This window comes from Rattus norvegicus, chromosome 8, assembly GCF_021556685.1.
Source record: "Rattus norvegicus strain SHRSP/BbbUtx chromosome 8, alternate assembly SHRSP_T2T, whole genome shotgun sequence".
NCBI classification, from domain to species: Eukaryota; Metazoa; Chordata; class Mammalia; order Rodentia; family Muridae; genus Rattus; species Rattus norvegicus.
Window position 1 is genome coordinate 45045176 of NC_141541.1, and position 20252 is coordinate 45065427.

Below are 20252 nucleotides of genomic sequence, written 5' to 3' on the forward strand. Positions count from 1 at the left end.
TAAGCAGCCACCCATCCTTCTTTTGAGAATGAGGGTGTCATGTTCTCTAAAGTTGTATCCCTATGAATGTGGGGTGACAAGTTTTGGGGACCTTGCAATAATTGGGATATTTTCCAAATCCTGTGATTTCTTACAGTTTCCTATGCTTTCAGGCCCTGAATGTGGAGGGAATAACTGAAGTCTTTGCTACATTAACAACTGAAAATACAAACACACATTCATACTATTTGAGGAAGGTCACACACTATCTACCTCTTGATGTTTGCTCAAAATAATTGGTCAATTACTATTTTATATAGCTTCATTTATCTTCTTAGTATGCAGGCAGAAAAGAGACAGATTGTTTGCCAAAATAATGTTAATTACTTCTATGCCAGTCACCAATAGAATTCCTGCAATCCTTTGAAGTCTTTCAGAGAAGCTCTATTTTGCACAATACTCACAATACTTATGTCTCCCATGTGGCAAACTAAAATGGACTGTTATGATCTGCTTACATATTTCAAAAGTTTTCCCACTCCAAAGTCTTACACCCTCCTCCAAAATACAAGAGATTCCCCGCAAAAAAAAGTCCACTAGTGCTGGTTCCAGTTTATATATCCGTCACATATCTATTACTGCAAAATCTACCATGAGCAAAAACATCTCAAGGAATCCAGTTTTTCACATTGTGGTAACCAACCCCCAATTACAAAATCATGTCATTCCTAAGTCATAAATGTAAGATTACTACTCTTTGGAAGTGTAATGTAATTATCCTGTATAAAGTATGTCTCATGAGTGATTGCCCTGAGAAGGGGTTGCAAGAAAAAGATTGAAAACTGCATCTTGTGTGTGGAGGTGGTGGTGGTGGTGGGTTTTTTGTTTTGTTTTGTTTGTTAGTTTGGCCTCTTTTTCAAAAACCAGAGGCTGATGAGAACATACACCAATAACTGGGTCTTTTATATAATTCCTATAGACTTTGTGTCTGTTCTCATGACATCAACAGGCTGGGTTTCTTTTTTACTATTCCCCAAAATGAACTTGAACTTATTAAAGGTGACGCATCCTGCAGTGATGAACTGTCTTACTATTTAGCAGTGTCTGACTGCCCTGCTCATTTGTGCTTTCATGGATTTTGAGATCTTTTTTTCATTCCCATAAAGCCCTGCATCCTAATTAGGACAGGATGGATGTTAACTAGTAAATGATTCTGCTAGGATTTGATATAACAATATTAATCATACTGATGCATGAAAATGAAAGGTCTTTTCATTTTCTAGTTTCTTCAATTTTTTTCTTAATTTTTGTAATGTTTTCATTGTAACAAGTCTTCACTTTCTTAGATTTATTACAAGATTTTAAAGCTATTCTGAATGTTTTTGTTTTTTTGGTATGTTTGTTGATATTTATTGTTGCTATACAGGAATTTTATTGATTTTAATGTGATTTCAGTTAGTGGGTCCATGAGCTGTAGTTTTCTAGTGGAACCGTAGTGTTCTTTACATATAGATCATATCACCTGCAAATGAGAATACTCTGACTGCTTTCCTTCATATGGACATGCCTTTCCATCTTTCTATTTTCTGTTTTGGAGAAGACTTCACATACTACTTGGATTAGATGAAAAGATTGAACACCTGTGACTTATTATTATTTTAGTGAAATGCATTAAGATATTCTCCAGTTAGGATGCTGTTGGCCTTGTATATTGCCATTATTTTGTTAAGGTGTATCTTCTCCATATCCCAGATTCTCCAGGACTATTTTGTGTATCACTGTGAGACTTTGCCAAAGAAATTGTCTGCCTCTAGTGCAATGATCATGTGTTTCCTGTTCTTGGTTTCATGTGGTGTATTGTTTATTCATCTGTATTTGTTGAAACATTCTCGGTCCCTGGAGTCAAGCCAGCTTGATCATGGTACCTGATATGTTTGGTATATGTCTGAATTTTATTTGCCAGGATTCTATTGAGAAATTTTTCACTTATGTGTTCCTTCCAATCTTTATTTGTTTTATAGGCTGCAAAGAGATACCATGAGCAAGGGAACTTTTCGAAGAAAGAGTTTATTGGGGCTTACAGTTTCAAGGATCATGAGTCTGATATCAGGGGTACATGGCAGCAGGTAGGTCAACGTGTTTCTAGAGAACTAGCTGAGATCTTACATCTTATCTGCAAGTTGGACACTGAGAAAATGAGACTTAAGTGTAAATGGTATTGAATTTGGAAACCTCAAAGGCCAATCCCAGAACAATCCTACAAAAAAACAAAACAAAACGAAACAAAACAAAACAAAACTATATCTTCTATTGCTTCCCGAACATTTCCTCTAACCAGAAACAAACATTCATACATGTGAGTTTATGGAGACCATTATCATTCAAAAGACCACATTCTACTCCTAATTGTCCATAGGATCTTAAACATATCATAATGAAAAATGCACTTAGCTTGCTTTGCAAAAGCCCTATAGTCTTTACTGTCTACACAGTTTATCCAAAGAGCTTCATAAAACTGCAGGCAGTCCCTTAATTATTCCCCCTATGAAATCAAATGGCCAATTACACACATCCAATGTGTAATGCCAAATCACATATGTTATCATTGCAAAGTGAAGTTGGGAAGGATGGCCCGCCAATTCAAGGCATAATCGCAATAGCCCACACTCCACATTCTCTCCTTCTGACATAAGAGAAAGAGATTAGATGGGTTCACTCCTCTGCCTTTGCTGACTGAAACGTAATTCATAAACATTTGTTGTATCATATAGAACTGTGGATGGTGGTTGTGTTTTCAATGTCACTCATTTCTAGGAATTTTTCCTTTTTCCTTATTTATTTCTCCCCTTACCCTTTCAGTAGTATATTGTTTATGTTACTTACTTTCCATGAGTGTCTGTATTTTCTGTACTTTTAATTGTGTGATACCAGTTTGATTCCTTTGGGCTCAGATAGAACGCACGACATTATTTCAACGCTCTTATATTTTCTGAGGCTTGTTTTTTTCCTACTCTCTGGTCAATTTTGGAGAAATGTCCACAGGCTGATAGAAAATATATGTATAGTTCACTGTAGTTTGTTAGTTCCATTTGCCTGATGATGTCACTTAATTCTCACCTCCTGTTTTGTTTATTTGCATATGATCTGTTAAGTGGTCAGAATGGAGAAGCAAAAGATGTCACAAACACTATTAGAACGAATCTGTAGTTTCATACCTATCTGATAACATATATTTTTAAATTTGGGAAGCCTGTGTTAATATGTATATATTTAGAATCGTAGTATGTTTTAGTAATTGCAAAGTATGAAGTGAATTTCCTTACATCTCTGGACAGGATGAGTTTGAAATCTATTCTGTCAGGTAGATAGAGAAACTGCATAGGATTGCTAGAGGGACATGTTTCTTAGTTCTGTTTCTCTAGTATAACCTGTATATCTCTCATGATGGTAATCCTGTTTCAGGCTAAATATATGATTGTTTACTAGGGAATTGAGTTTAGTGACATGAAAATATTATTTAAACCTCTGTTAACTGTTGTCATTTGGTTAATTTATGAGATTTTTGTAGGCTGCTTTTGATTTACTGTCCTAGTGGTGTAAATTTATTTCCTGTGTCCTCTGGTATTATATCCTTGCAAATAAAGTATTCCTATTAGGATCCTCTATAGAGCTGGCTTACTGGTTATACATAGTTTTTAAATTATTAATAATATCCCTTAATCAGCACAGTAGCTGGGCAACTGCCTGTCCTGCATGGAAATAGGTCTCATTTCCAAACAATGACTCTGAACTCTTACTTATTATGCAGCATCTTGGCTGCTCTTTATTCCACTTGGACAGCCCTCAGGTTCAGGCTATCCTCTGCCTTAAACCGTGGCTGCTGTCCTGCTTCCTCCTTCCTCACCATCGCATCCATTAGTCCTTTCTTCTTTGGCAGCTACTTCTTCCTTCTTCCCTCCTAGTGATCCTCTCTAGCAAAGCCCTCAAAAACTCACCTCCACAATCTCTCTGCTGTGCTTCTTTATAATCACAATTAACTGGGAGCAGAATCACTTTTTTGGGGGGTTTAACCAGTCTTACATTCTACCAATCAGCATTAAAATACAAGCAGAATTAGGTCAATCCTCTACAGGGTTTTCTTTTCTTTCTTTCTTTCTTTCTTTCTTTCTTTCTTTTTTTTTTTGGTTGGTTTAATTTTTCCTTTACCTTTTTACTTTTTATTTGATTTTTGGCTATTTCTTATTAAATGTTTATTTTATTTATTTACTTTTCCAATGTTGTTCCTCTCTCCAAAATCCCCTAATGAAGCCTATCATCACATTTCTGCTCAGCTTTCCCTATATAACAGTGCTCCCCACCTCACACATATCCATTCCCACCTCACACCTCTAGGATCTCCATTTGGTGGGGCAACAGGCCTAGCAGAGTCAAGGTCCTACAACCACATTGATACAAAATAAATCAATCCTCTTATACACAGTACCTAGGACCATAGACCCATACTTGTATACACGTTGGCTTGCAGTTAAATCCCTAGGAGCTGGGGAATTGGTCACAGAGGGTCTGGTTAGATATTAAAGACCAATGATTACTGCTTTCTCTTCTTTTTCTGGTTATAGTCGAAATTATGTTTGTGTCCTTTCTTTCTTGAAATTTTTGTGAGATGATTAATTTCTTGGCTTTTCTTGGGTAAAATTTAATTCATTGTCTTGGATTTTACCTCCTATCATCCTCTTTTGTGCTTTCTTAGAGAAAAATATTGTTTAAATTTGATTTTGTCATGTAATATCTTGGTTTCTCCATTTATGGTGATTGGGAATTACACAGTGTATAGGAGCTTGGGTCTGCATTACATCTGCCCAAGATTTTCTGGCTATTAGAGTCTCTGTTGAGAAATGTGGTGTAATTCAAATAGGTCTGAATTCATTTGGTACTGGATATTTATACCTTACCCCTTTTTAATGTTCTTTCTTGGATCTGTGCATTTAATGTTTTAATTTTTATGTGAAGGAAGGAATTTTTCTCCTAAAATTAATTTGATTTTTTTGTAGGCTTGTTGGGGTTTTTTTTCTTTTTTTCTTTTTCTTTTTTCTTTTTTTCTTTTTTTGGCCTCTCAATTCTCTTCTATATCTGTTATCCTTAGGTTTAGACTTAAATTGTGTCCTGAAATTCATGGATATTTTGGATTCAATACATTGTAAATGTTTATCTGAGATGGATTTTTGTGCTTTCTTGGGTGACCTCCTTGACCCCAACTCTTCAATTTATTATCCTGTTGGATAATGAGACATGGTCAGGAATGGTGACCTCTTGCCATAAAGTATATGAAAATAGGGAGGTGAACTTGTGTGTCAAGTATCAGTAGTCTCCTAGATGGGTTTCTTTCCTGGTTGGCCAAATACAACATTTTCTAAAGCCCAGGATTTATGTTCCCTGGGATTCCTACGATGATGCAATCAGACATGACAGAGAGAGACCAGAATACACATGAGGGAACTTGATTTATATAATAGAGAGAACATTTGTAAGTTAGGATACAAAATAACTGATCAGACTGTGATCTCAAAGAATGTATTATTTAATGAAAAACTACTTTGTGTGTTAGCATTGCCAGGGCACAGACATTTATACAAGAGCCGTTTGTTTGCTGTAAACATGGACTGTATTATTTATTACTGTATGGCTCACCTACCACACACCTTTCTTGCAAAGGTAAAAAGTGCACTTAGGTCCAGAGCAGTTCAAGGCAGGACTTGACAGAAAATGAAGATAACTAAGGCAATGGAAAGTCTTTGATTTGAAGGATATTTAAGAAAGTGTTCAGAGGGACCAAGCATGCCCTTCGTCTGGGAGGTCAGTGATTTAGGAAGGACACTTGGGAGCTTTACTTGACGTCAGCATCTGAGTCCAGGAACTTCATTGGTAAAATTAATGTCTGAAATTTTGTGTTGTAAAACAGTACATTGGCTCTGCAGCGTTTGGCAAGGTCCATGGACAGAGAGATCACACCAGCTGGGAACAATCTGACAAGAAATCAGGTTTCCTTTAGTCACCTGAGAGGTCCTCAAGGAGAGAGGAATGGATGGGTAGCACTTTAATAGAAGGCTTTAGGATCTCATTTAGTGCTACTCTAGATGCCTTCAATATAGATGCAGAAAAAGAAAAACTAAATGACTTCACAGGAATTCGCTTAATTCTAATCATGAGTATTTCACATTGGCAGTTTATACTTGATTCGTCTTTTTAAATTCAAAACAAGAGCCTAGGGTGTAAATTCGAGGTAGCATTACAGTCACAGTATGTTTACACCACCTGTATGGCACCCGGCATCTCACCCCACGTGGCTGGAGTTTCTACTTTTAAATGCATCACCAGAGAAAATTTCCAATTAACCATGCCAGGGAGGCCCTGACAAGTGTGTATGTTCTGTTCATCTCCACAACAACCCAATTCAGCAGAAAGGCCTCCATTTTACAGGTGAAGAAATCACAGCTCAGAACCAATGATCACCAGATCCCTCAGTCTCACTGGCTGTCAGTTAGACCCACATCCTTCTCTGTGAAGGGAAGCATTGGGCCTGATGTGGGCTGTGCAAGCTGACACTCCTGAGATGATCAATGCTCTTCTTGAACCTGGGAGAACTGAAGACAAGATGAGCACACAGACTCCTGGGATAGATTCTACCTCTGGGTCCTAGGGTGGGACACAGTATCCCTTGCCATGTGCCTCTACTCATGTGAGGAGTCTGTTCCCATGTGTCAGCTTCTATGGCAGTGGGTCTCAACACTCCTAGTGCTGCAACTCTTTAATACAGCTCTTCATGCTGTGGTGACCCCAACCATAAAATTTTCATTGCTACTTCATACTTGATATTGCTGTTCTTATAAGTCATAATATGCAAGGTATCTTATATGCAACGTATCTGATATGCTGTCAATGTGAGAGGTTGTGCCTCACAGGCTGAGAAACATTGGTTTGTATAATTTTTTTAAAAGAAAGCCTTTATACAAGGAGGACCTGGAGTAGTCATAATGGCAGAGACACGGAGAAGTGGTAACAAGTGTCAGCAGGCTCAAGGCTGCTTGCCTTAATGACAACAGAGTTTTCTTGCTAAAGGCACAATCTGAAATCACTGTCCCCAGCACATTTCTTACCTCAATTTTCCCCCTTACAATGTCTGTCTGCTTGTACATGTCTGTCCAGGAAGCTAGTCCCTGTAGTCTCTGAAAAAGGCAGAATGCTAAAGGCAGGAATGGTTTCCCTCTTTCGGCCCACAGTCACTTGTATAGAAATAAGTTCAAATCCCCTGTGGGTAACTGTGTGTCTCTCACATAGTGTATGAGTATTGAAATATCATCTGTTTGAGTTGAGGAAAACCAACTCCCACTTCAGATTTAGAGCTGACCAACATTTACTTTCAGGAGAATGAAGAAGCTGGCCAGGCCTGGAGACCCAGATCCCCTCCCTGCCTGGGATAATCCCACCTACAGTAGACTTCAGCTTCACCTAGCAGGTGTTATCAGAAAAATCTGACCTTAAGATTCTGAAATCCACAATATGCACAAACCCTAGAGTTGTTAGGTGGCTGATTTGGGGGATTTCTCCAGGTTATAATCATTCTGGCCTCTTCTCTTCCCTTGGATGCACTCTGTTCTCTCTTGTCTGTTGGTCCTAAAAGGACTTGGGTCAACTCAAGGACTTCTAGGGGAGGAGCTTTTGTTGTGGGAGTGAGCATGGATCAAGAATGTAACCCCATTCTGACTGGGCAACTAATCTCCAGAAAAATCTTCTGCAGGCAAAGAACTGGGTCCTGTGATAGACTACACTGTTTAACAGTGTGATCTGGTTCCTTTCTCTACAAGAAACACTTGGGTGTTGACTATAATTTCTTAACCTTCTTTTCTATGTCACTTCTCAGAAGGGGCACTTTGCTCTAACTCCTCCATGGGACCTATCCTTCATTGTGGCTGGAGGACCCTATGGTGGTGCAGCTCTGAGCTGGGAGTGGGAACACTCAGACTTACCTGGAAAAGTCTATATTCACAGCTGATCTAGATGTAAGGAACAAGTGCTTTTAAAGAAGCATGTGAAAGTATTTCCTGCAGGAGAGACCTCTGTGGATGGAAAGACACACAGGACAGGGAAAAGCCTGTTTATTTGCTGCCATCACATCCTACCAGTTTCTCTATGGGGCGAGGCTTTGCCTCACCTTGGTACCAACAGCATGTCTTAAATGAAGCTTTTGCTGCTCTCTATAGTGGTGCCGATGTCAAAATGTTACTGAGAACCATGCAGAGGCCGGATTCAGGTTGTATTAAAGAAGGCCATAGTTTCAGTGTTTCCTGCAAGGTACCATGGGACAGTAGTAACACAAGTCTGCATGCACCTCGACAGTTTTCACTAGAGTATTCTAAGTCATTTTATAAAATTTTATAGTGAGTTCATGGAAGAACAGGCACAAACCTAGACATGAACACACACACACATACACACACACACACACACACACACACACACTTTACTGATATGGTGCATATTCTTTGTACACCAAAACAAGGTGAGCATTAATGAAAATATACTAGTAATTGAATAAATGGAGGAAGGTGTGGGGAAATGGTGGCTTAGTGTTACTTAAAAGGTTATATGCAGCCTCTCCTTTTGTTGGAGGTTATCCTTCAAGTGCAATTGGGGTTCGTTATTTTCTTTTGCCATAGCACACAGGACTAGGGTGGAAAGTAGGGTTTTCAGCAGGTTGGCAAGTACTGTAACACTGAATGAAATCCTAAGGCTGGAACACTATTAATGTTCTAGAAAATTACAGGCCAAGCTGGATGAAGACACCTAGCTGACAATGTGGACATCTCAAGACATGTACTGGACAATGACAGAAATGTCTGAAGACTTGAAATGTTTGGGAATCACAGAGAGAATGGAAGGCCCCTGAGATTACACTTTACACTAAGGACAGTTTGTTCAGAAAGGGATGACATGAAATTTTGTTTCCTGTTACAGAAGTCAGTTGAATTTATCCAAGGTATTGTATGCCAATGGTAGCATTAACAGGACAAAGCCCATATGGTCTTGAAGTCTTATAAATTATGAGTATGTGTAGCAAGAACCAGGTCTTTACCTAGTAACTGAGGACGTCAAATACAGTAACAATGTTATAGTGTGGTGGATATCTAGTTACCACTAGCTTCTGTTTTGATACAGATGACTCTTTCTGTGGCATGGTTAGCTCATAATGAATGACTAGAGGACCTATGTTTGAGAATAAACAAACACTACATTGCTTCTGTAACTGCTGAGCTTTAAAGCCCTGGTGGGACAGCAACTGTTTGTGGACATTCTGGATTATTACTTCTGTATTTTTACGTTTTGAGTAACTCAGACTCTGAGTAAATCAGTTCAATTCCATAAATCGGAAATCAGTCACCTGGAAAAAATACTTGTTACAACAGGGACCTAGATTTGTCATGGAAAAAAGGCAGCTTTTACTGGCCCACCTAGGTTCTGGGTTTGCACAGGCTTGCTATCCAAATGAAACGTGCTCACAGCTGTAGGCTGCATTCACTATTTTTGCTCTTAGGTTCCTCCCTATACTGCTTAGATTAAGATAATTTTCTTGCTGTCTATCAAAAGAATTCATTATGTGCAGCTGGCCTACAGGAAGATAGTTTCCATTCTGTATTTTATAAAATGTGCATAGTAGATACGGTCATCACTGATACTAGGTGAAGGATCTGCTCTAATATGGAAACTAAGTGATGCTGGAATAACATCCTGAATCCACAATGACAGAGGGCCCTGTATGGATTCTTGGTAGCCTAACACATTGAGCCTGCACAGCTCAGTAAGGTAAATGTGAATACACATTTCCTGAGATCTTTCTATTTAATTGGAGGTGACCTTGTCCACCTAAGAGAGCACATGCTCTCAAAATACAAAGGCATCCTGCGGGAGCTGTGGTCTTGCCTCACAGGTTAGAGCATCTGCTGCTCTCTCAGAAGAAGCACATGGTTCCTAACAATCATCTACAACAGGGGATGTGATTTCTTCTTTTGGACTATGAGGGAATTTCACCCAGGACAAGCCACAGACATTCAGTAGAGAAAAAGACCCATTGACATAAATGAGCATTCTATGCCTAATCCGCAACAATAACAACACAGCATATGTATGGTCTAGGACAACAGCATTTATCAAAACCTATTTCCCAAGATGATTTTGAAGGTCATTATCTGTGTGGATATATTGACCGCGTACTGCAAGAAAGCACGAAGCACATGGTTCTCCATTATGATTACTTCTATATTTCTTTGGAATCATTGTCAATTTTTCTGCAGCTCTACAACTATGAGTGTATATTAGTCAATATGTGGTACACAGGATCAATGATGAATGTGTGTTGTAGACTATTATATACTAAGATTAGCAGAACACATGACCGCATGGATAAAGAATGGCAGTGATCACATCATAAAATGTGCATCCAAGAAAAGAACACATTATCCAGCCAATATACGCTATCACACTTAGTACCCCTTGGTGACTTTGAATTCACTGTTTAGGCCAGAAACTCTGGACCATGCAGAATCCATCTCTAGCCGTCAGTTTTAAGAGCACAGGAGGGGACAGAACACTTGAATAAGAAAGATGGTTTCAGAGTCAAGACTTACAAATCAAATTTTATTCATAAGGAATGCAATTTAAAACAAAAAAGGATTAAAATGAATATTAATATAAATATTTAAAAGTATTTTCAAACGTGAAAAATATTAACAAGAACATATAACTATGAAATAACAAAAAGAAAACTTCATTTAAAATCATAACAAAAATATTTCTAAACAGGGTATTCTTAGTGAACATTTTGAAGCACAGTTATATTGCTGTTTCTCCTCTAGCAGGCAAATGGCATTGCAGTCCCCAAGTCTTCTCTCAAATGGTGTTATCCTAAAAAGAAAGGGAGTAAGACCTCAATCAGTCCGGCTGGCTTAGTGAAAGATAAATTTAGGGTTTCTTAGCAATTAATAAATTAACTGTGAGGGATATTATTCATCCAAAATATGTTGTTACTATTCAGGATGGTAGTCAGCAGGGCACTCCTGAGAAAGCAACCCATACATCAGGATGCTCCCTTCCTGCTGTGTGTCCCATTCCCACTCTCTTGCACTTTCTAAGACCAGGGAGAGGAAGGCAGTTATTCAGACACTGATTTGTTGGAGACCTGCATGCCAGCTGTCAGGTTTCTGCCTTGTACCACCTCAGCTCTATTGGATGTCACCATTGATGTGTTATCTGATAACATTGCTGGTGTGTCGGTGGGCAGGGCAAAGTCTACAGCAACCCTGACAGTAATGTGGGCTGCCCATCTGGGACTCAGACTTAAACCAGTGCAAACCAAGAACAGGGCAATGGGAAGAGACCTCATTGGTTTACAGGAAGAAATGTGAAGGCCATGTGTCTCCAAGATTAAAGACAATGACAAGGATTAATTTGCCATTTGCACTCAGTAATTATCACTGAAAGGTGCTTCCCAACTTGGAGGTCACATGACCAAAAAATGTCATTTATCACAGGACCAAAACTTGTTCAAAGTGCTACATAGCATCCATTCTATCACTGGGGCAGGAAATGTTATGATATCAATTGTCTGTCACCATTTCTAGACTGCAGCTTCAAAAAGAGCAGCAAAGCATACTTGTTAATCATTCAGTTTCTGAAAAGTGCTGGACTTCCGTGAATACTTGTGCATAGACAGAGCAATGAACAGTTCAATTGCATGAGGTGGTTGGCTTGTTGGGAGTGTAAATTAGTAAGGTGGTAGGGGAAAGCAAACAGGTATGAAATTAGCAAATGGAATGAGATGTTGTTAAGCTGACACAGCTGCTTGTCCCTACCAGATGTTGCTGGGTCTGGAGGTTGCTCTTCTTCTCCTGTTCATCCTTATCGTTCTTGTGCAAGTCAATCAAATATTTCTGTACCAGCGGTGCACAATCTAGATGTTCTGCTTTGCTCGCCTTCTTGAATGGGAACAACTTCTTCTGCACACATATCTTGTCCATATGGATCCGGCTGGGGAGGTAGCTGGAAACACACTCTGCATAGTTAGATCCTGCAGCTTCTTCCTCCCATTTCTACCCACAAACTTGCCCTGGACCCAGATACCAGTGAAAACTTCATATAGTACCTCTCTATGCACACAAGGCTGCTGCACAAACATCAAGCAGCCAATTCAGGGAAGAATAAATTGATTCTGTGACCCAAGTACCGATAAGTACCCAAGTACCATGTCTCTCCAAAACAACAGGGGATCTACATCTATCCATGGAAAGAAAAGGCATGGGGGCAACATTAATGAATAGTGGGCAAATACCCTCAAAGGAGGTCAGTAGAATTAAGGGAAGGTCATGTTATCCAGTTGGTCCACACATTGAGTTTTGTTAAACCTGGTGTGACCCCAGAGGCCCAGTTCAGCCCATTAGCCATTTGGTGAGCTGAATCAGTACTGGTCTACCTAGAGCCTTCTGAAGATGCCTAGACACTCTGGGTATGAGTAACAGTCTCCTGTGGACCTAAAAACTGAGTCCAAAAGACCCAGGGCACCGTGATGTTTAAAGAGCACAAGACATGAAACAGAGCTGCAGACCTCCAATCAGAACAAAGGAAGGCAGGTGTGGGCAAAGCACAGTTAATGGCCTTTCTGACCAGTGCTCACCGATAGAAGTTAATCTCCTTCTGGAGCTCCTGAAATTTCTCACAATGCTCGATGTTCCTCATCTCTAAGTTGTGCAGTAATGACATGACCTCCCTTTCCTTTATCTTCAATTTTTCATAAAATGGATTTGACCTGATGAAACGGCTGGCCCTAGGAGAGTAAAACCCAATGAACATCTGCGTTTAGGAATATATGAACTCAGGCTGGGGCTTCTAGTACCCCAGTCCTGGGAGGACAATTTCTGAGTTCTACATATTGGGAGCTTCTTCAGCTTCAGAAACCTGTTATTCTGGGCCCAGGACCCCATAAGCTCGGCATCGAGATAAAGGGTTCCCAGGTTCCCTTTCTTCACTAAGAAGGGCTGGATCTGCAGTCAAGCTAGTTATGGTAACAAGGGCCTAGGCCACAGCTCTCCCACATCCAGGACCTAGAAAACTGTGATTTCAATTTTCCTGTTTTGACAATAGGAATTCTACATCCTGAATAATTAATATTGTAGAGACACACAATTCACACAATTATGGAGTTGAGACCATAAATCGCCACAAAATTATAATCTGCCCAAATGGCACAAATATACAGACAAATGTGACCACATTGGCAAAGCAGTTTGCAGTTGAAAGAGGGACTCCCAAAACAAAGCACTCACATCACCATGAAATTGTTATACATGAATATACTCAGGAAAAAACATAGACCCCTAGATTCCAAGTGTGGGGGGAAATATAAACATATAAAAATTGTGCATATGCATGTAGTTGTGTACACACAGAGACACAGAAACTGGGACACACACACAGGAAAAGAAAAGTAAACAGTAAGAGAATGAAAAAGGGAGCGAAATATGCAAACGGGGAACACAATCAGAATCAGAAAAAATGCAAGCCACATTATTGGCTCAGAGGTAAACAAAAAAGAAGGAAAAGCCCTGTGTCTCTGGCCATCTAGTCAAACATTGAGATGAACAATTTGAGATCTGTCACCTCAGGCTACTGCAACAAGAGTCCAGCACTCAGTCACCTTCCTAGCACACACCCAAACTCACAGCACCTAGAACCTTGCAAAGCTACCACCTGTCAAGGGCTTTCCAAATGCACACTGGGAACTCATGCTCCAGGAACGTTATCCCTGAATCCTCACTAAGGCCACAAGTTCAGATTTTCAGCTGGAGGCAGCAGATGAGACCATTTCCCATCTCACTCCTGACCAAGGGTCAGGTTCTGAATCTCCTCTATATCAGAAATGAGGTTTAGGACGAGTATTTTGGGAGGCACAGCTTTCTAGACCCCAACACCTTAATAGAATAAGATGTAGGTGACATTGCAGGTCCATGAGTGACACAAGGCAGTTTGGAGCAATGCATACCTGTTGTTCCTGTATCTCTCTGTCACGTAAGTCAGGAGATCTCTTAGCTCATTTCTCTCCTCAGTAGCTGACTGCAGCTGTCTAATCAGTCTCTGCTCTTCTGTGTTCTCCATGTTGGCCTCCTTGTTGATTACCACAGGGCCAGGGGATGATGTCAGTCTCCCATCCTCTGTAGGTAGAAGAACACAAGTGAACATTTTTGGGGAAACTGATGAGTGTGCATAGACCATGGCAAGCCCCAAACAGGAGGAGAACATGTGTAGACCACAGTGTCACCACAAAGAGTTTGTTGTTGCCTAAGAGACCTCCTCAGTGGAAGTCAACACTCCCAGTACTCTATAGAGACCAAGAGATGTCAGATGCCGGGTGTTTCCTATGCCTGCTGACCCATGCTACATGTACCGCAGAGATGGCTTCTACGGGATTGTTATCAAGTTAACAGGGTACAACTGACTTTCAGGACCCTCACCGCTGTACTTTCAGAAGTCAGATGATAAATTCAACCTCCAAAAGATTTGAGTGATTGGAGATACTCAGATGTCCTGCACTGATACTCTAGGCCACACCATTTGGAATTTAAAAGCATTGGGGGGGATGTCATGGTCAACGGACTTATCAATTCCCCTAACTGAAACACCAAATGCCACAGAAGTGCCAATTGGTTACAGGCTGAATCTTGGTCTACCTGCTACAAATAGTTTTTGTACTGTAAAAAAATGTTTGTAACACACAAACTCTAATTTATAATGCTAAGGATGTCCCATCTCTGCCAATTAGAAAAAGTCAGAGGAGTTCTAAGAACATAAGGCCAGAAGCATAATTCTCTCCCTGATAGGAAAGACAGAGATCTACTTTATTTAAAGAAGCAATGAGAGTGAAGTAGATTGATGCCCTGTTTAAATTCAATAAAGTTGGACACTCAGTGTCTCCTGATCGGTTATTATATCAATGTAACGTATCATATGCATGTTAAAAGTGAAGGCCAGAAGTTCACAGAATAATAGCATTGGCCTTACCATATCCTCCCTTTGGGGATGGGCAAACTAATGTTCTGAAATCCTTGACTTTTAGGAATTGTGATCTTCATGGAAATTCAATTCCTTTGCAGATACTCCAGTTGTTCTGGCCTATTGCTAGACAGGTCAGCATAAGCCTATTCTCCCTCTGACAGAAAGCTCAGCATACAATTCACAGAACTTACTCAGCATTCCCCAGGCCAGCTTTCGTTGTCCACCATTTATTTTTGATGAAAGGCAAGATTCCCTCACTCCAGTCTGTCCAAAATCGGCATTCACTCTCCCAAAATTCTTGCGAAGCCGGGAAAACATGTCTTCCTGTGTATCTGCCAGGCAGGGACTGAGAAAAAGTAGGGCACTGGTGGTTTCTACAACACTGGTGACATCACAGAGGATGCCAAGAACTCTCTAGGACACAATAGAATGTCCAAGAAGGGACCGCTGATGTCATGGTGAACAGGCATTGCCTCCCTGCTAATAATCTCCCTGTACAGTGCATAAGCTGAGGTGCCCTTTCCTGGAGTCCTTCCCAGGGCATAGCCACTGAGCAACTCCTGCTTGCAAGACCAAATTTTCTTCAAGGCTTGATTATAAAAACCTGAGTAATTCCTATGCATTTTAATGAATTTTTCCCTCTAAATGCTGCCCAAAAATATCTCATCTTAAGTCAAATTATCCTTACTCATAAATATCAGCCATTAAAACTTCCTGAGAAGTAATACCAGTTTGAATAAGCAGTCAGAAGGTTCTCCTGTCCCCTTATGTACACGTGCTTGAAATCACATCAAGAAATAGCCTGTAGGTTAGGTTGCGACATGGGTGTGTGTTATGGGAACACTCATGAAGCCTTGTCCTTAGCTTAGCATTCGACAGTTGCCACAAAATTCCTTAGGAGAAAGAGTTGAAATCATTATCTTGTTAGGAACAGTGTGGAGTCCAATTGCCAAAGGAAAGTGAAATGTAGGAGCCACCAATGGAGGCACCCTCATGCTGCTTGGGGGTTCTCCTCTTTTTACTAATGTCACCAAAGGAGCATTGCTCACAGGCCTCTGTAAGCTCTACCATGAGATTCTGTCTGACAGTTTGTGTCTTAGGCCTTTCACAGGGCATGCACTATCTTCTCTAAATTTAACCCCATTCTTCTAGTTTTGAGACCCAACCGGTGATTATCTCTTAACCCCTATGCCCTGTTTTGGTCCATATCACTTCCCTACCATGTCTATTCTGAAGCTCCAGCTTCAGCTTTCCTCACCCTATGTTCCTCTGTAAGCCTGGAGTTCTGCCCACATACTTTCTGCAGCATATCTTGGCCTTCAGACCTTTATTCTGTGCAATCGGCAGTTAGACAACACCTAAGAGATCTCTCAGTTTGTGTTGAGCTGGTGAGAAGGACAAACATCTACAAAATAACAAACTTGATGATGGACCGTAGAAATGACAAGACAGTAATCCTGCCAGCACTTAGCCCTCTGCCAGTAAAGAACTAACAATTGAAAGTTGACACACCTTAGTACAAAGGGAGCTCACCTCATCATTTCCCCTTTTACACCAAAAAAAAAAAATAACTTTATCTTTAACACTGATCAGCTAGATAAAATTAGAAAATTTATAGGATGCATCAGATAAGAATGACTGTCACAACATTTAGTCCATTTGTATTTGGCAAAATTGGAGAAGGTACTTCATGAACTAAATTATATTAGTGTAAAATTTTGTACCTGAATCATTTTCTCTCACTTTTTAAGCTTTTGTATTCTCTATTTATGATAGCTTGCACTTATTAGCCAAAACAACACTCCTGAAATGAAAAACAATTTTGTTAATTTTAAATAATTTAAGGGTTTATGTCCTTCATCTTTATCATTTTACACCTCTTTTGTGGACATATTGCCATTTTTTTTCTTTTTTCAACTTCCACAAGTAGATTATTTTTTCTCTGATATGGAGAAGGATGCAAGGGTGGACTTCAGATATGAGGTGATGGTGGATATCAACAGAGTTGAGCTTCATGATGCGAAATTCACAGAGAACAAAAAAGGAGTTTAAAAAAACTAAAATGAGCACAGTGGGGATGAAGAAATGAATGCTTAGCATGGAAATGTTCGGCAGTGGACTCTGCATTTGTGGTGTGGGCTGGGTTTGGGTGGGGTTCTGGAGTAGTCAGAATGTTGTCTGTTCTGGTCCTTCCAGGGAAACTCCTCCCTCATCTCTCATCCCTCCTCTGCCTCCACCTCCACCTCCAACTGCCATAACTGCCTCCTACTACAGCAGCAGCTTCTGGGCATCTGCCTTTCTGCTCAAGCAGAAGTGCTCGGGAGTGATCCAAGATTTGAAAAGTCCAGGGGAGCAGTCAGGCCATGCACACTCTGTTGTCAAACCCGTAGGGGCTCAGGATTTATGGTGCCAGAGCGGTTGTGGCGGGCATTTTGATGCTGCAGTGGGTTGTCTGTCGAGCCCCTCATTCTGGACCTCCCATGTCCACCCTGGTCCTGTCAGGTACCTAGTTGTCACATTCCTGTGTGACGGTGAACTCGTTTTTTTTTCTGAGTCTCACGACAAGAAAAGATTAAGAGTAAACTCTCTAATCATCTCCATCTGAGACCTGAGGAGGAGAAATGTTGCCTGAAGAAACAGGAAATTCAGAGCTAATAGGTTCCAATTCTAAAAAAATGACAGAAATTGTTGGCTACTGTGACAGACAGTCAGCAAATTTTTCCATGTCATTGTGTCATCCACCCTCAGTTGAACAGGTCAGGGGCTCTGACAACAATCCTTTGAAGTAGGTCACTTGAAGGACTATCCTCTTTTTTTTCTGCAAAGTCTGGGACAATGACTTCCCCATCATCCACTTCTCCACAGTCTGGACAACTTTCTGGCAGCAGTCGAGGTAAGTGTGTGTTATTTCACCCCATGGCCACTTGAAGGGAACTCCAGTTAGGGTTCTTTAGTTCCCATCATCTTCTTCAGACAGACTGGGGACACTCCCAGGAGTTGAGGTCTCTCCCACTGTGAAAAGCCTTTAACTATTCGGACATCAGAAATGGCAGATTCTTCAGATCTCTAAAGGATTTGAGCACCACCTTTTTATGTAAAGTCTACATCAGTGGACAAACTGTGGCTTTTTTTCAAGGGATTTACTTTCTCTGTACCTTTGAATCCATATAAAAGAAGCTAAATGAAGCTCATTTCTGTACCAACTGAACTAGTACCTAACATCAGTAGAACACTGATTATTTATAGTTGGATAGTACTATTTGCATTCCTTAATTATCCATGGCAGTGTACAGTAGTAATTTCATACAATTAGAATTATACACCACATTGTGAATAAGATGCAGATACTTATATCTGAAACAAGATTTCAATCATTTATGCAAATACAATTTTAAATTCGAAATCCATGACATCCTGAAATATTTGAGACTTGGTGTTGCTTTCTAGTACAAAAAGAGATTGAATAACCTATGCTTTTTTATCATTTTAGCCCCTTTCTCCTCCTTCCCAAAACTTCTAGATAGGAGAGAAAAGGGTTGAGGAGGGAAAGAGAAAATAAGTAAGACATCCCTGATTCTAATCCCCTTTACCCTTTCCTCACTGACCATGACCAGTAAAAACTTGGAACCAACCCACTAAATGACAATAAAAATCTATGACCCACTGCAGACAAATAATCAGCTACCCATCCTTCTTTTGAGAATGAGGGTGTCATGTTCTCTAAAGTTGTATCCCTATGAGTGTGGGGTGACAACAAGTTTTGGGGACCTTACAATAATTGGGATATTTTCCAAATCCTGTGAGATCTTGCAGTTTCATATGCTTCCAAGTCCTGAATGTGGAGGGATTAACTGAAGTCCTGGCTACATTAACAATTGAAAATACAAACACACATTCATACAATTTGAGGAAGGTCACACAATATCTACCTCTTGAAGTTTGCTCAAAACAATTGTTCAGTGACTTTTTTATTTAGCTTCAGGTATCTTCTTAGTTACAGGCAGAAACGAGACAGAATGTTTGCTAAAATAATGTTAATAGCTTCTAAGCCAGTCACGAATAGAGTTCCTGCAATCCTTTGAAGTCTCATTAGAGAGGCTCTATTTTGCACACTACTCACAATTCTTATGTCTCCCGTGTAGCAAACTAAAATGGACTGTTATGATCTGCTTACATATTTCAAAAGTTTTCCCAAACCAAAGTATTCCACCCTCCTCCAAAAAACAAGAGATTCCTCACAAAAACAAGTCCACTCCCTCTGGTACCAGTTTATATATCAGTCACATTTCTGTTACTTCAAAAAAATACCATGACCAAAAGCATGTCAAGGAATACAGTGTTTCACGTTGTGGTAGCCAACCCCCAACTACAAAATTATTTCATTGTTAAGTCATAAATGTAAGGTTACTACTCTTTTGAATGGTAATGTAAATATCCTGTATAAAGTATGTCTCCTATGTGATTGCCCCAGGAAGTAGTTGCAACCAACTGGTTGAAAACTGCACCTTATGTGTGGAGGTGGTGGTTGTGGGTTTTTGTTTTCTTTTGTTTGTTACTTTGGCCTCTTTGTCAAAACCGAGATGCTGATGAGAACATACACCAATATCTGCATCCTTTATTATCTTCCTTTAGACATTGTGTTTGTTCTCATTGTATCAATAGGCTGGGTTTCTTTTTTACTATTCCCCAAAATGAACTAGAATTTATTAAAGATTATGCGTCCTGCAGTGTTTTACTGTCTTACTATTTGGCAGTGTCTGACTGCCCTTCATTTATGCTTTCATTGGTTGAGATCTTTTTTTCATTCCCATGAAGCCCTGCATCACAATTAGGACAGGATGGATTTAAACTTGCAGACGATTCTGGTAGGAATTCGATAAAAAATATCAGTCACATTGATTCATGAAAACGAGAGGTGTCTTCATTTTCTGCTTTCTTCAGTTTTTTCTTCTTTTTCTTAATGTGTTCTTTGTAGCAAGTCTTCAGTTCCTTAGATTTATTATAAAATTTTTAAGGCTATTCTGAATGGGTTTCTTTTCTTGGTATGTTTGTTGATATTTATTGTTGGTATACAGGAATTTTATTGACTTTAATGTGATTTTAGTGAGTGGGTCTATGAGCTGTAGGAGTTTTCTAGTGGAAACATCATGCTTTTTATATATGGATCATATCACCTG

General features: G+C 39.9%; 1 protein-coding gene across 2 annotated transcripts in view; it reads right to left on the reverse strand.

Moving 5' to 3' along the window:
- The window catches only part of LOC134480025 (disks large homolog 5-like), a 41506-nt gene extending 26041 nt beyond the window's left edge, over positions 1–15465 (reverse strand). For both annotated transcript variants that reach the window (NM_001430115.1, NM_001430114.1), the window contains 2 exon segments: positions 14066–14234; positions 15267–15465. In NM_001430115.1, coding sequence (NP_001417044.1) covers positions 14066–14234; positions 15267–15393 — 296 coding nt within the window. In that variant the 5' untranslated portion in view covers positions 15394–15465.
- Positions 15466–20252: the final 4787 nt, after the last annotated feature.